Genomic DNA, 15349 nt, shown 5'->3' on the forward strand with positions numbered 1-15349 from the left:
AATGAAAGTCTATCTCCCCCCAACATTTTCACAACGTTCCCAACTGTGCAACTCAACATTGAGAGGGGGTTTTCCAGACACACCTCTCTGGCAATGTTACTCAAAGCTTCATCTTCTGCAGAAAATCGGTCTTTTACAGGTGTCCTTTTCCTTCCAGAACCAGGAGTCCCCATATTGCCTTCTTAATAGTTTTTTAACCGTGAAACGTGATTTCACTATTTTCGGCCCTGAAATAAACAGAAACAGAATTAACTTAGGACGTTTCTCTTTGTATCATTTTAAAGCTCCTTAATACATTCACTTTTAGAAAAGAAAAATTATATTTATGTATTTACATATAAATCAGTCACCAAATACATTTTCCTCAGTATAAAATTATTCCAACAAATTTCAGAATATTTAAATTTATACTAATTATTAAACCTCCCAATTCTTTTTTACCATGCTACCCATAGACAGCAACCTATAAGAATGTATTGTAGGGGCACCTGGGTGGCTCAGTCAGTTGAGCCGCTGAATCTCGATTTCAGCTCAGGGTTGTGAGATCGAGCCCGGCCTCGGGCTACAGCCTTGGCAAGGAGTCTGCTGGAGATTCCTTCCCCCTGTCTAACCCCCCTAACCACCCCCACCCCCTACCCCTGCTCGCATGCTCTCACGGACGCACGCGCTCTCTCTCTCTCTCTCTCAAATAAATAAAAAGTCTAAAAAAAAAAGAATGTGTTGTAACATTAGCCTCAGAAAACTGCAGTCAACAGTAATTCTACTTAACAGTTTAAAATTACTACAGCTATTTCTAAAACTTATTTCCATCCCAGAGCAAAAAACATTTCAGCAAAGTCATCCATTCTAAAGCTTTGAAAGAACATATTCAAGAAATTTTAATACAGAACCTTAAACTTAACGAAGATAAGTTGGTTTTTTAGTGTAATTTAAAAAACAATTCCAATTAAACTATTACCACATAAAAGAACAAATGAAGATTTATTATTCCGCAATTAACAATTACCAACACTGTCCATGCAACAATATCTGAGTGCCTGTTACCGCCAGGTACTGTGGAAAGTGCCAAAGATAAGGTGACAAACAAAACTGATGTAGGCCAACGACTAAGAATATATCTATGGATCTATTATTGTTGCCGTTATTATGAAATAGACCCATTTTTACAAAAAAAGAGAAGAAAAATTCATCTGCCAGGATTTAATAATAAGGATAGTAGAGATCATCTGGCCTTCCAAACACGTGGTATTTGAAATTAAAGATTCCCATAAGAAAATGCATTTGCATGACCTCCCTCTCTCCTATACACATTCCTGAGTACAGCTCATTTAGCAAAATACCCATTAACTTAAATTTTTTTTCCTAGCTTTAACAAAATAAACTGGTGAAATTTTATTACACGGTGAGTCACAAAGGAATTTTCAAGTAAGTTTGCCCCAGTAGAATGAACTCTATTAAAACTCCAAGTGACTTTAATGTGTTGGAATTTACTTGTTTCAGGCAAAATAAAACAGAACCACTTCATCAATTCACTCTTCCAAAGAAAGTCTTCTCCAGTGAAAATTCAGGCCATTCCCCTCTTATCTGACACCATTTTTTATTCCCCATAGCTGGCATTCTATGTTTGTCAATCAGAATGAAGACTGATGATAGTTCATCACTCTGCCATAGAAAATCTATCTGGATATGATAAGAAAGGACTCCTTCAAATGGAAACGAAGAGAAGGAATGTTATGTCTGAAAGCAGCAGCTGAGAAGTCCCAGCCACAAATCAGGACAATTTCTAAAAAGCTCAGTGTTGTTTTTGCAGAAGTCTTCCATCATCCTCACCCTCAGCATCCCTTTAAAAAGATCATACACTTAATAGTAACGATGTACATGTATTAGTCACCTACTGAGAAAAAAGCAGCATGTAGTACTTTTCAAAGACTGGAGTGACAATTTAACTGATGCACAGTAATATCACCCAATATTTGTCCTTCAGCCGGCCTTCCAAGGACACATTCAAAGACATTTCACAAAGACAGGAAACAAAAAGAGGCATTTTTCTAATTCCAGGAACATAATAACAATTATAGAGGAAGAAATAAAGATTTTATCAAAAGTTTAACAGTGATTTCATTAGGAGCAAAGAATTATGGCTGCACTTTTTCTTCTTCTTGATTTTCTAACATTCCAATAACATTGGGGAGAAGAGAGATGCATCAATCAATCAATCAATCCAGATCCAAGACTCAAAGAATAAAGTGGCCCCAAAGTGGATCACACCCAAATTAGGCACCATATGGTACACTGCTAAGACACACTACCTGAAGCCACTCCTGGTGGCACTCTTTTGAATGGATTTCTGTCTCCTCTTTTTCCATAATCCATTTCCTTCTTTCTCAAGAACACTGCCTTAAACCTCAGGATACTTCTAGCACACAGATTTACAAAGAATTATCTTTCCTTAAAGACGCCTCAAAACAAAACTGTTTCAACAGGATCCAGGATAGCCAGCCCTGAGAGAAAGATGACAAGAAAAGAGACAGAGGCACAGGATAAGCAGGAAATGGGAACAACCTTCTGTCTTCCTTGTCCTTCTTGTCCTATCCACAGAGAATATCTAGGGGTTTACATGACTCATTGGCCAGGTCCTGTCACCTTTTTCAGATGCACATAAGGCAGATCAACCATTACCTATGTCAAAAAACAATCCAATGTTTTTGAAAGAATTACATGATTTGTATTCTTAGGCAGACATCCTTACTAATATTAGAAAAAGTAAAAGGTTTTCGGCTCCTAGGCAATCTATCTTCAAAATGACAAAAATAAGGACACAGACTCAAAAGGTGATCTCAAAAAGATTATTTCCAGTTTCTGATCCTAAAGGACTTTCAGTAAATTACTATCGCAAAGAGTTTTCCTCAAGAAAAAAAAGAATACTTTTCTTCAGGAGCCGTGTTAATTTCTTCCAGCTTTTCCTTGGTGGTATTGACCAAACTAAGAGCTAAACCTTTACATCCACTGACAAAAACAAAACTGCCCACATTCTGTCAAGTCCATTACCCAGACAATGTCAAGCTGATTTTCTCCAGATGGTTTGTCATTAAGGATCTGTCTACCTAAGGGAAAGAAGGGAAGTACCTTCAAGGATATTGTGAAATAGAAACCTTCCACGATAGATATATCAACAAGGCTTTCTTTTCTCCAATGAGCTTCTCACATAATACGTTTCTGAAAAATAGGCACTTTGCCACATTAAGTGGCATTTCAATCATGATATTGTTCACTCTTGTGAGAACAGAATGGGTATGTAATAACGTATGTCACATTCTAAATATAGACACTTAGAGAGTTCTGTCTGGATCCCAATAGTTGCAGTTAGTTCTCTATATCTGAGTATTTCATCATGGGGGAACTCAAAATATTGGCATAGGCCTCTGCATCAGAGTTGTCATTACAGTTAACACTAGTCTATGCACTAAAACATTTGGTCTTCATTCATCAGCAAATCGCAGTATCTGGAATGGCACTTGAACTAAAGACTGAGTGGGACTGCAGCTGTTGCCACTGGACTAAAGTTAAAGTGAGAAGATCTGAGTTCAACTGCTGCACTGCCCTTTCCCCTACCTGAAGCTTGGTTTCTTCACTTACAGAGCAGACACAACTGTCTGCCTATCCAACATGGTTAATGGGAGCTCAAGTGAGTTCAGGTAAATGCAAGCACCCAATAAACTTAGAAAGCACTCCATAAATGTTTCAAGTGTCTTGAATTAACTACCTCTTTTACATATTCAGCTTATAAAGTGGACAAAAGGGCAATCATGGCCTATCATTACATTCTCATACTTTTAACTGAACTAAAACATCCTCAAGTTACTTTCTCCAGCATGCATTATGTGATTATCATTAGCAATGCTAAGAATATTTGCTGAAGCATGGAAAAATCTAAAAAAATAAAAATACCTTTAACTATAATCATTATATTATGTAGCACATTTACATAATAAAAAATTAAAAAGAAGAAATGTTTAAGGTATTTTGTGGCATTCAAAGTCTATTTTTGAAAATCCAAATGAATATATACAAGTTTTAGAAGTGTGGCCTTATAATGGGAGTTAGTTCTCTCATGAGAACACAAGTGACTCAGAAGACAGAAATCATTAAATGGTACACTTAAGATCTGTGCATATCTTTTATTATTATTATTTTTTTAATTTTCTTTATCTATTTGACAGAGAGAGAGCACAAGCAGGAAGAGCAGCAGGCTGAGGAGAAGCAGGCTCCCCACTGAGCAAAGAGCCCCATGCGGGATGGGATCGTGACCTGAGCCAAAGGCAGACACTTAACCCACTGAGCCACCCAGGAGCCCCAAGTACAGTAAAATATTAACAGTGGAATTCAAGTAGTAAGTACACGAGTGTTCATAGTAGAACTCTTTTCAACTTTTCTGTAAGTTGCAAAATGTGTATAATAAAGTGTTGGAAAAAAATAACTAGTTGAGAAAGGTAGATGAGTAAGTGAACAAAAGGCATGGGAACTGGTAATTTCAATAAAAAAATCCTGGTTTGAAACCAAAAAGGAAGGTAGAGGTAATCACAGTACAGAAGAATACCAATAATTATGTATACATTAGAAAGATTATGGGCAAAGGAGAGAATGCCTCAATTACTGGTTAGAAGAGAAAAAAAAGGAAGGGGGAAGGGCAAGGGTACGAGCAAAGCGGTAGGGGAGGGAAAGAGGGGGGACGGGTAGGCAGGAGGAAAGAATTAACACTTAAAGACATCAATTCCTGTAAATAGCTAAATGACATTACGTAAAATGAATAAATCATTAACAGAACCTACAGAAAGAATAAAAGGTACATCTAGAAATTGAAGCAAAGTACAAAATGAAAATATGTATTATGAGGCAAAACTGGAAGACCTGGCATAACATGAAAGGTAGATGCTAAACATAAACTAAATCTCAGGAGAATAGGAGAACCTATAATGGTTAAATTAAACTCATATTTTACAAAATATAATGCCTATAAAGGGTCAATGAGAACCTGTATAATCCCATCTCCAACTTCCACATTTGGTAGTCCTAAGAATTAACAAAAATGTTTCTTAAAGTCTCATATTTTGAATACATATTATTCTCATACACCCAAAACAACTGATAATTTTTCCATTTCCTCCTTTCATAAGATGACATGCCAGTGGTTGCACTTCCTTCCTGGCTAACCATGTTTAAATAAATGAACTCTAATGGGCTGTATGTTCGACATGATTTACAATACTATTTTCAATAACTGTGCAGAACCCAAATTAGGAAGATGTGCTCTTACCAAACAACTGCATTCTCAGTATGCCCTGAGAAGTAAACCATTTTCTAGTACCATTCAAATTCCCTCCTTTCCCTATGCCTTTTAAAAAGTATCTCAGTGTCAATTATACTTAAAAAAAAAAAGAGAGAGAGAGAGAGAAAGAAAAAAAGAAAGAAAAAAAAAACACACACATCAGAAATGTGTGTATGAACATACATTCAGAGGATGAAAGGAGGGAAAGAGAAAATTACATACGCTGAGGACAGGTCAGACTTAAAAGTGTGCAATAAAGCAGAAAACAGGAAAAGAACAAAAGTACTAGGGAAAACAACAGAAGCTCAGGCAGCAAAAAACAAAGATAAAACCAAAGACGAGGGAGAAGTAGGGAAGCATGTAATAAAGATGTGATTTTTTAATGTAATTAATATGAAGAAGGTTCTAAAATTAGAAAACTGTTATAAAATAAAATACATACCTTTAAATTTTCTCTTTCCAACAGATACGTACTGTGAATTTGCAAAGCACTATGTACATTGGCTTGTAAGTGGACAAAAGAGTAAATGGGAAAATGAAAATGGCAAAGAAAAAGTCAGAGAAAAGTACTTACACTATTTCTACATATCCTTTCTTAATGGTGTTCTCTGAAGCATGAAAGCTTTTATTTTGAGGAAGTCAATTTACCTATTTTTTTCTTTCGTTTCATTTGATGTCATTTCTTTTTTTTTTTTAAGATTTATTTACTTATTCTTGTGAGAAAGAGAGAGAGAGAGGGCAGAAGCAGGAGGCACAGAGGGAGAGGGAGAATGAGTCCCAAGGAGATTCCACGCTGAGCACAGAGCCCAACACAAGGCTCGATCCCACAACCCTGAGATCAGACCTGAGTAGAAACCAAGAGTCCAACACTCAACCGACTGCGCCAGCCAGGCGCCCCCATTTGATGTCATTTCTCTTTTTTTTATTAATATATAATGTATTATTTATTTCAGGGGTACAGGTCTGTGATTCATCAGTCTTGCACAATTCACAGCGTTCACCATAGCACATACCCTCCCCAATGTCCATCACCCAGCCACTGATGTCATTTCTAAGAAAGCACTGCCTACCCCAAAATCTCAACGATTTATTCCTATGTTTTCTTCTTAGAGTTTTACAATTTTAGCTCTTACCTTTAAGTCTATGATCCATTTTGAGTTAATTTTTATAACATAGTGTGAGGCAGGGTCCCAACATCATCCTTTTGCCTGTGGATATCCACTTGTTCCAGTAACGTTTGTTGAAAAACTATTCTTTCCACAACTGAATGACCTTGGCAGCCTTGTCAAAAACCAATTGACCATAAAAATAAGGGTTTATGTGTGGACCCTCAATTCTATTCCATTGATCTATCTACATAAATCTATATATATAAATAGATATAGATATCCTTCTGTCAGTATCACACTGTCTTGATTACTACTGTAGCTTTGCATTAAGTTTTAAAATTGGGAAGAGTGTGTCTTTCAACTTTGTTCTTTTTAAGATTTTACTGGCTATGCTAAGTCCCTTATATTTCCATATAAATTTTAGGACTGGCATGTCAATTAAAAAAAAAGGCAGCTGGAATTTTGATAGGGATTACACTGAATCTATAGATCAATTTGGGAAATATAGCCATCTTAACAATATTGATTCCAATCCATTAACATGGGATGTCTTTCCATTTATTCAGATCTTTAATTTCATTCCACTATGTTTTGTGGCTTTCAATGAATTCTTATACTTCTTTTATTAAATTTATTCCTAGGTCAAGTAGATATAAAAGTTTCTACAGGGACTCCTGGGTGACTCACTTGGTTAAGCATCTGCCTTCTGCTCAGGTCATGATCCCAGCGTCCCGGAATTGAGTCCCACACTGGAGCCCGCTTCTCCCTCTGCCTACCACTCCCCCTGCTTTTGTGCTCTCTCTCTCTCTCTCTCTCTGACAAATAAATAAATAAAATCTTTAAAAAGTTTCTATAGAGTATAAAATGCTATGGAAATATACTGTATCACCAACACCAAAAAACAAAACATCTAAAATCACAATAAGCAAAAGAGAAGGTAGTAAAGTAAAATTCAGAAGTAAATCCCGTGGCTAAGGTTAATCTTAGTTGAGCCATGGGTGGGCAGGGGAATTGCATATTTTCAAACACAAATATAATCCAACACTACACCTATATACTTAGTGGGAAGGCATTTTTCACTATTTCCAATTTACTAGATATGTAGCAATAATAAAAGAAACTGAAAGTCCTTTTACTGAATTAATCAAGGCTGTGTTTTCTATCTGGGGTATAGAGAATTATTACTGAAATATTTCTTCCACCAAAAGAAATGAAAATCAAAACTAACATGATAGAAGTAAGTAACTTCTGTTACTAATAAGAAAATAGAAGGAACCGGAATTAAGTTCCAAAGGAAAAAAGAACTTAGACTAGCCTTAGACCTTAGGCTCTCCTTCTGATTAAGATGAACTCTATTGACAATACTTATATTAACTATACTCTAATAACAAAAATAAAACTTAGAATATAATGCAACAAGAGGAAAAAATTACATTAATAAATATGATCATTTTAATTTTTTGTTAGTCTGTAGTAAAACCAAAGATAAAACTGAAAATGACCCAAGCTGACAACAACAGCTTTAAGTCAAGGCCAGTCAACATGATGTAATAAATTGTGGCAGGAGAAAACTCATAGGAAGGAAGCAAAGACAAGGACACATTAGATATTATGCCTATAAGGTGCAAAAAGATAATAAAATGCCATGTAAAGTATAACTGCAAATACATAAAACTTCATACATACAAATAATGAATAAAGACAATATGTATAAAAAGAATTTTCCTTTTTCTTAAGTTTTATATACTGTTGATATCAAAAATGATTTAAGCTAAAATCTACAATTATGGGCTACTTCATAGTATGAAAATACAAACTTACAAGAATAACCAACTTTGAAACAATATTAATGAACTGATAAAGGGGAAAGATTCATTGGTCTGTCAGAGCAATTGCAAAGTAGGACTATAAAAATCTATGTTGGTCATCTCTGGTAAAACTGTAATTTCCTAATAGATTTCACAGTGACCAACAACACTTTTACAGGCATAATGACTTGTAAGTAAGTGAAAAACACATTGCTAATTTTAAATAGAATGAGTACCACTGGATTAACCTTTAAAATTAAAAATCTAACTTGAATCAACAGGTCAAAATTAGAACAAAGAAGCAAGCATTAATGTCCTCTAAAGTCCTGGGGGAAAACAACAATTTTTAAGTCTACAACTTTTTATTAACAAAGCAAAATCCTTTCAAATTATCAGCTTTCCCTAAAGACCTCTATTCTATGAATCCTTCCACCCACGTAGCTAGCTCACTGAATGGATAATAAAATAGTGCCATGAGATACTTTTATAGCTCATAATGGGAGAGGCCAACATTTCCCCTCTCTTGAGCCATGCTGGTCAGATTTGTGTAGCTTAAACCTGTCTTAGAAAGGGCAAAGTAATACTCTGAAATGGTAGGCAAGATACCAATCAGGCCCATAAAAGGAAGTCAACAAGATATAATGCAATGTAAGTACAATGTTCACAAGGGAATAATTAGAGAAGAAAGCCAAGCTGACAGCACAGCTGTGAGATTAGCTAATCCAAGTGCCATCCAATCTAAAGCCACATGCAATGAGCTCCACTTCAGATGCATGACTTTGCTCATAAAAGACCTAACATCAACATTTGGGTAGCTCCTTTTTATACAAATAAAGACAAACTGACCATCCCTCCTCCCATACCTGCTCATCCACCACAGCCTCACACACACACAAAGAGAGAGAAAGATATCATTAATAACTTCCCAGAAGTTAAGGACATAAGTTTCCAGATTCAAAGGGCCCACAGAATGCTCAACACAAGTCCTGAGTCGATACCAAAGTATTTCATAGTGAATTTCAAACACTGAAGATGATTTTACAAGCTTCCATGGGTGGGAAAATCAGGTTACATAGAAAGAATTAACAATTAGAATGGCTTTAAACTTTTAAAAGTAATTCTGGAAATGAGGCACCTGGGTGGCTCAGTCAGATGAGCAACCAAACTCTTGATTTCAGCTCAAGGTCATGATCTCAGGGTGGTGGGTTCAAGTCCCACATAGGGCTCCCCGCTCAGCACAGAGTCTGCCTGACATGCTTTCTCTCTCCCTCTCCCTCTGCTCTTTCTCAAACAAATAAATAAAATCTTTTTTTTAAAAAAGGTAATTCTGGAAAGAGGACAATCACTGTATTGATGCCTTCAAACTCCTGAAGGAAAACTACAGACAACCTATAAACAGCCTATGCCCAAACCATTCTATTTCCCATACTTGATGATTAAAGACATTTTTAGACATTTGAGGCCTCAAAAACTTACCTCTTTTATGCCCTTTGTCAATAAGCTACTAGAAGATATACTTCACCAAATAAAAGAGAAAAATCAAAGGAGTAGTTTGTTGCAGAGTCCGCCAGGGACTCAGGTTCCTTTCCTCCAGTGACTACTCCTTTACCCCTGCTTCCCAACTCGCAGCTGATAGAGATGTGAGCGAGATATACACCTGAATTGTGTTAAACCACTGAAACTTGGGGGTTGTTTAAGATGGTTAGTCTATTCTGACTACCAGACACAAAAAGGTGATAGAGCTATTCCACTTTTCAAAACTGAACCACATATTGGTTAGAAATACATGTTTGGAGAGTAGGACGGCACAGTTGGGCAAGGAATGGTCCCAAGAGAGCGATTAACATGTAAAATGGCATTGTGATTGCCTGAGAAGGAAGGCACACATTAAAGAATATGTACAGGAACTTCTAGGATAATTGTAATGTTCATTTCTTGCCTAGGTAGCGAGACACAGATGCTCATTTTATTGTTCTTCCTCAAACTGTATTTTTGTTTTATATCTCTCCATGTTTCACAAATAAACTAATTATTTTGTTCAAAATAAATCAGATACATAGGATGAGGCACTTAAAAAAAATGTTGGAGTATTTGGGAAAAAATAAGGTGAAGAGAAAACTAAGTAAAGAAAGGAAACCCCCTGGCAGCCCCCCTGGAAAAACTGAGTTAAACAAGAAAGAAAGCAATCATGGTACAATACTTGGCTAAGCAGTAAATAATATTTATTTAGTTATAATGAAAACACCAACTATTGATTTAAAATTGCAAAACTGGAATGTTGCAGAGAGGAGATGAGGGGAATAATGAAGAAACAGAAAATTAACAATAAAAACCACCAGTAATACTTAGTTAATTGCACATACATGTTTTTCAAAGAGAAATAGGTTTATAAAGTATGTGCTATTTTGTAAGATACTTCTTTTAACTGCACATACATGCTTTTTAAACAAAAATGGGTTTAAAAATTATGTGCTATTTTGTAATCAGCTATGGCAGACAGACTCTAAGGTGGCTCCCCACCATTATTCCCCCTCCTGTTCCTACCTTTGTGTAAACACCTCTCAAAGAATGTGGCCAGGACTTGTGACTTGCTTCTAACCAACAGAATACGACAAAGGTTATGAGATGTCATTCCCATGGTTATGTTACATTATATAAGACTAGCCAGCTAGCCGACTTGCTCTAGGCTCTCCTTAATGATTTAACCAAGTGGTCATATCAGGAAATTCCATGGGGCGAAGAAATTCATTCAGGTTGCCTCTTAAGAGCTGAGAGCAGCCTTTAGGAGCTTGAAGACAGCCTCTACATAACCTTTAGTTATCCTAGAGTAACCTTTAGTAAGCAAGAAGCTTCAGTCCTAAAACCACAAATAAATTAATTCTGCCAAAAACCTCAGTGAGCTGGGAGATGGATTTTTGTCATGTAAGTCTTCAGAAGAGGATTCTGCCCAGCCACACACACCTTGATTACAGCCTCATGAGACCCTATGCAGAGGACCCAACTCAGCCACGCTCAGACTCCTGCCCCACAGAAACGTAGGATAATAAATCTGTGTTGTTTTAAACTCTAAATTTGTGTAACTTATTACACAATACAGAAAACAAATGCAACAGCTTTTAAAACTTTGGATAAAAAAAAAAACCTTTGGATGAATAAATTCTGCAAAGGTACAGGGATAAAAAAAAAATCAACACATACACACATGTACAAAACAGCTGCATTTCCATACACTAGCTATGCACAATCCAAAAACGAAATTAAGAAAACAATTCCATGTACAATAGCATCAAAAAGAATAAAATACTTAGGAAAAAACTTAACCAAGGAGGCTTGTACACTGAAAACTACAAAACATTGCTGAAAGAAATTAAAGGAGACATAAATAAATGGAGAGCCACCCCCTGTTCAAGGATTGGAAGACTTAACATTGTTAAAATGTCAATGATACCCAAAGCCATCTACAGATTCAATGCACTCTCTATATCAAATCCTAATGACATTTTTTGTAGAAATAGAAAAACCCATCCTAAAATTAAAATTTATATGCAATCTCAAGGGATCATGAACAGGCAAAACAGTCTTGAAAAAGAACAAGTTGGAGGTATCACACGTCCTAATTTCAAAACTTAACTAGAAAGCTACAGTAACCAAAACAGTGCCTTACTGGCATATACCACAACCAAAAATAACTCACAGTAGATCAAAGAAATAAGGGTAAGCTAAAACTACAAAATTTTAAGAAGAAAACATACACAAAAAGCTTCATGACATTGGTTTGGTGATGATTTCTTGAATATAATGCCAAAAGCCCAGGCAACAACAACAAAAGGTAGATAAATTGGACTTCATCAAAATAAAAACTTTGTGCATCAAAGGACAATATCAAGAGAAAAAAAGTGACCCACAGGATGGGAGAAAATATTTGCAAATAGTACATCTAATAAGGGATTAATCTCCAGAATATATAGAGAATCCCTAAAATTCAACAACAAAAAACAAACAACCCAATTCAAATATGGGCAAAGGAATTGAACAGATATTTCTCCAAAGACAGATAAATGGCCAATGAGCACATGAAAAGATGCTCCACATCACTAGTTATTAGGGAAATACACATTAAAACCACAATGAGACACCACCTCACATCCATTAGAATGGCTATTATTTTAAAAAATAATAATAAGTGTGTCAAAGATGCAGAGAAACTAGAACCCCTGTACATTGCTGGTAGGACTGTAAAATGATCAGCCACTGTGGAAAATGGGCATGGCAATTCCTCAAAAAATTAAACATAGAATTGCCATATAATCAAACAATTCTACTTATGGGTATATGCCCAAAAGAAATGAAACCAGGGACTCAAATAGATATTTATACACTTGTGTTCATAGGTAGCAGCATTATTCACAATAGCATTATTCACAATTTGGTAAAAGCTAATTAAGTGTCCATCAACGGACAAAGAGATAAACAGAACGTGGAATATACATACAATGGAATATTAGCCTTAAAAAGGAGTTAAATTCTCATGCATGCGGGTGCCTGGGTGGCTCAGTCGGTTAGGAATCTACTTTCAGCTCTGGTCGTGATCCTGGCATCCTGGGATCGGTCCTGCATTGGGCTCCCTGCTCAGCAGGGAGTCTGCTTCTTCCTCTCCCTCTGCCCCTCCTCCCCGCTCATGTTCTCTCTCTCTCTCTCATAAATAAAAATCTTAAAAAAAAAATTCTCATGCATGCTACAACTCGGATGAACCTTGAGAACATTGTGCTAAGTGAAATAAGCCAGACACAAAACAGAAATATATGATTCTACTTATATCAAGTACTTAGAGTAATCAAATTCATAGAGACAGAAAGTAGAATAGCGGTTGCCAGGTGCTATGGGGATCGAGGAATTATTTTTTAATGGGCGCAGAGTTTCAGTTTGGGATGATGAGAAAATTCTGGAGATGGATGATGGTGAAGGTTGTACAACAGTGTGAATGTATTTAACACCACTGAATTGTACACTTAAAGATGATTAAAATGGTAAATTTTATATTACATATATTTTAACACAATTTTTTAAAAACCCCACTTGGATGGATAACAAAGGGTGAGTTGGGTAAGACAGGCAGACAATGACTCTCATTTCTTTGACTATCCACTGAGATATGGCAATATCCATGACAGGGGGGAAGACAGCCAATCTAAAACTGAATTTTTTTTTCTATCTTTAATCCTATAATCCTTGGGTCACTTTACTGAAATCCTTTTTTTTTTTCTTTTTAATAGCAACCTGTATGCTTACTAATTGTACTCTTTATTGTTATAAATTACTTAAACCATTTAACAGGGAAATAAATATTTTAACATCCTAGTCCTCTGCATACAGTATACTCTATTTTACTTAGAAAACAGCCAAAAAAGTGCTCCTGGCTGTTAAAATGTTTCAACTTAGGAAAGTGGGGGATATAGAAAGAATAACAAAGTGATCAGAACAAGTAACTTTAAAAAGAGTTTCCTAAAACAGTAAAGTTATGTTATATCAAAACTAGTTAAGGTTTTGGTGTTCATAATGAAAAAACAACTGAAACATACAAGGTTCAAAGTGAAAACAATGAAAAAGATGAACTACGATTTTTTTAAGAAGGGTTTTAATAGTTCCCTTCTGAGGAAATAAAAACAACCTGATACACATTTGTACAAAATGTACAAAAGTACATTGTACTTTTTTTTTTTTTTTTTTTGGTAGAGAAAGGCTGAGACTTGAGACAGGCAAGGGATAAATAGGAATAAATCAAATAGGAATAGAAAAAAAAAGGGAAAATACTCCAGTTTACTTTTTCTCCTCACACTCAATACAGTACTAAGTACATCATTATCAAATGCAAATAATCCAAATTTCTGAGGGCAAGGAAAAACTAAATTTCTTGGAGTTACAACCTAATCTAAAGCAAAAAAAGGAAACCATCTGCAGCTTTGCATCTGTAAATTAAGTTTGCACTGCATGCAGAATTCTTCAAATAACCTTGACTGTAATACAAGGCTGCAGTTTAATATAGTGACAGGAACCTTGGGTACACGGGTGGAGTACTAAGCCCTTTAAACAGTTTTCTAGCCTAAGTAGTGAAATCAGTTTAAGAACTTTAAACCCAAGGGCCTCATTCACTAAGTATAGAAAACACCAAGGTTTTCATGAGAAAGCACATGATACACAGAGGCAGCTGTGCTGGGAGATAGCATCTGGTAACAGCCTCGAGTTATTTTTAAAGAGATAACTTCATGATAATGTACATGAGATTGTAGCAGTTCCATGGGAAGAAGAGCGCGAGAATTTGGGAAGAAGCTAATTTCTCTGTACGAACTCAAAATAATCCTATAAAACAGCCCATCATTCCCAGTGTCCTTTTGATCCAAAGATATGTGTGCAAGTCTCTGAAGTGGACTAGTTCAACTAGGGCCATGGCCTCCCTATGCCAGTATCAGTAATGGTTTTCTTCTGTTGTAAAACATTTGACTGATCACTCTTAGACCCAGACCATAACATCATGGTACAATCCTGTGCTCCTCCTTCTGCACATTCCTCTGAAATACTTTTCTCATTAGTTTTCCTTAATCACGCTCTTTTCTCAAAAAAGAAAGACAAAAAGAAAAAAAATGATCCTAGGATATGCACGCTAAGAAGATTTTCACCCCAAAACTTAGCTTTAATCTTCTGGAGGCAAATGTCCTTTATAAGCTCACTTTTCTGCGGTTGCCGCTTTTCCTGAACCGCAGGCCTTCCTGACTGGCAGCCGGGCCAGGACAGATTACAGTTATGTGGTAGGTTCTGTCGGACGATCTCTGACAAGGCCTCAAAATAGAAGCTGGGCACAAGCCAGAGACATTGCCACTCACAAGTTCCAACTTCATCATCATACATCAGTACTTTATTTTTTCTCCCCTAGAATCTCTCATTTTCAAAGGGCAAAAGTTCCTGAACCCCCCTCCTCCTGGTCATGAGTGAGCTGTATAATACAGAAATTAAACTTTTAAACTTTTAATTTGCTCACAAACACTTTGCAGAATAAAAACTGAAGCTGTACCTACCCCCTGCCTTGGGATATTAATCCATCCATAGCACTC

The 15349-nt window shown here is 36.2% G+C and overlaps 1 protein-coding gene across 12 annotated transcripts in view; it reads right to left on the reverse strand.

Annotated features, from left to right (window-relative positions):
- The window catches only part of LRRFIP2 (LRR binding FLII interacting protein 2), a 107185-nt gene that overhangs the window by 87586 nt on the left and 4250 nt on the right, over window positions 1-15349 (reverse strand). For 11 of the 12 annotated variants that reach the window (XM_027587563.2, XM_027587562.2, XM_027587560.2 and 8 more), the window contains exon 2: window positions 84-227. In XM_027587563.2, coding sequence (XP_027443364.1) covers window positions 84-173 — 90 coding nt within the window. In that variant the 5' untranslated portion in view covers window positions 174-227. Of the gene's footprint in view, window positions 1-83; window positions 228-15349 lie in introns of those variants that run through there. The other variant, XM_027587573.1, reaches the window with a different exon arrangement.

Source organism: Zalophus californianus, chromosome 1, assembly GCF_009762305.2.
Source record: "Zalophus californianus isolate mZalCal1 chromosome 1, mZalCal1.pri.v2, whole genome shotgun sequence".
NCBI classification, from domain to species: domain Eukaryota; kingdom Metazoa; phylum Chordata; class Mammalia; order Carnivora; family Otariidae; genus Zalophus; species Zalophus californianus.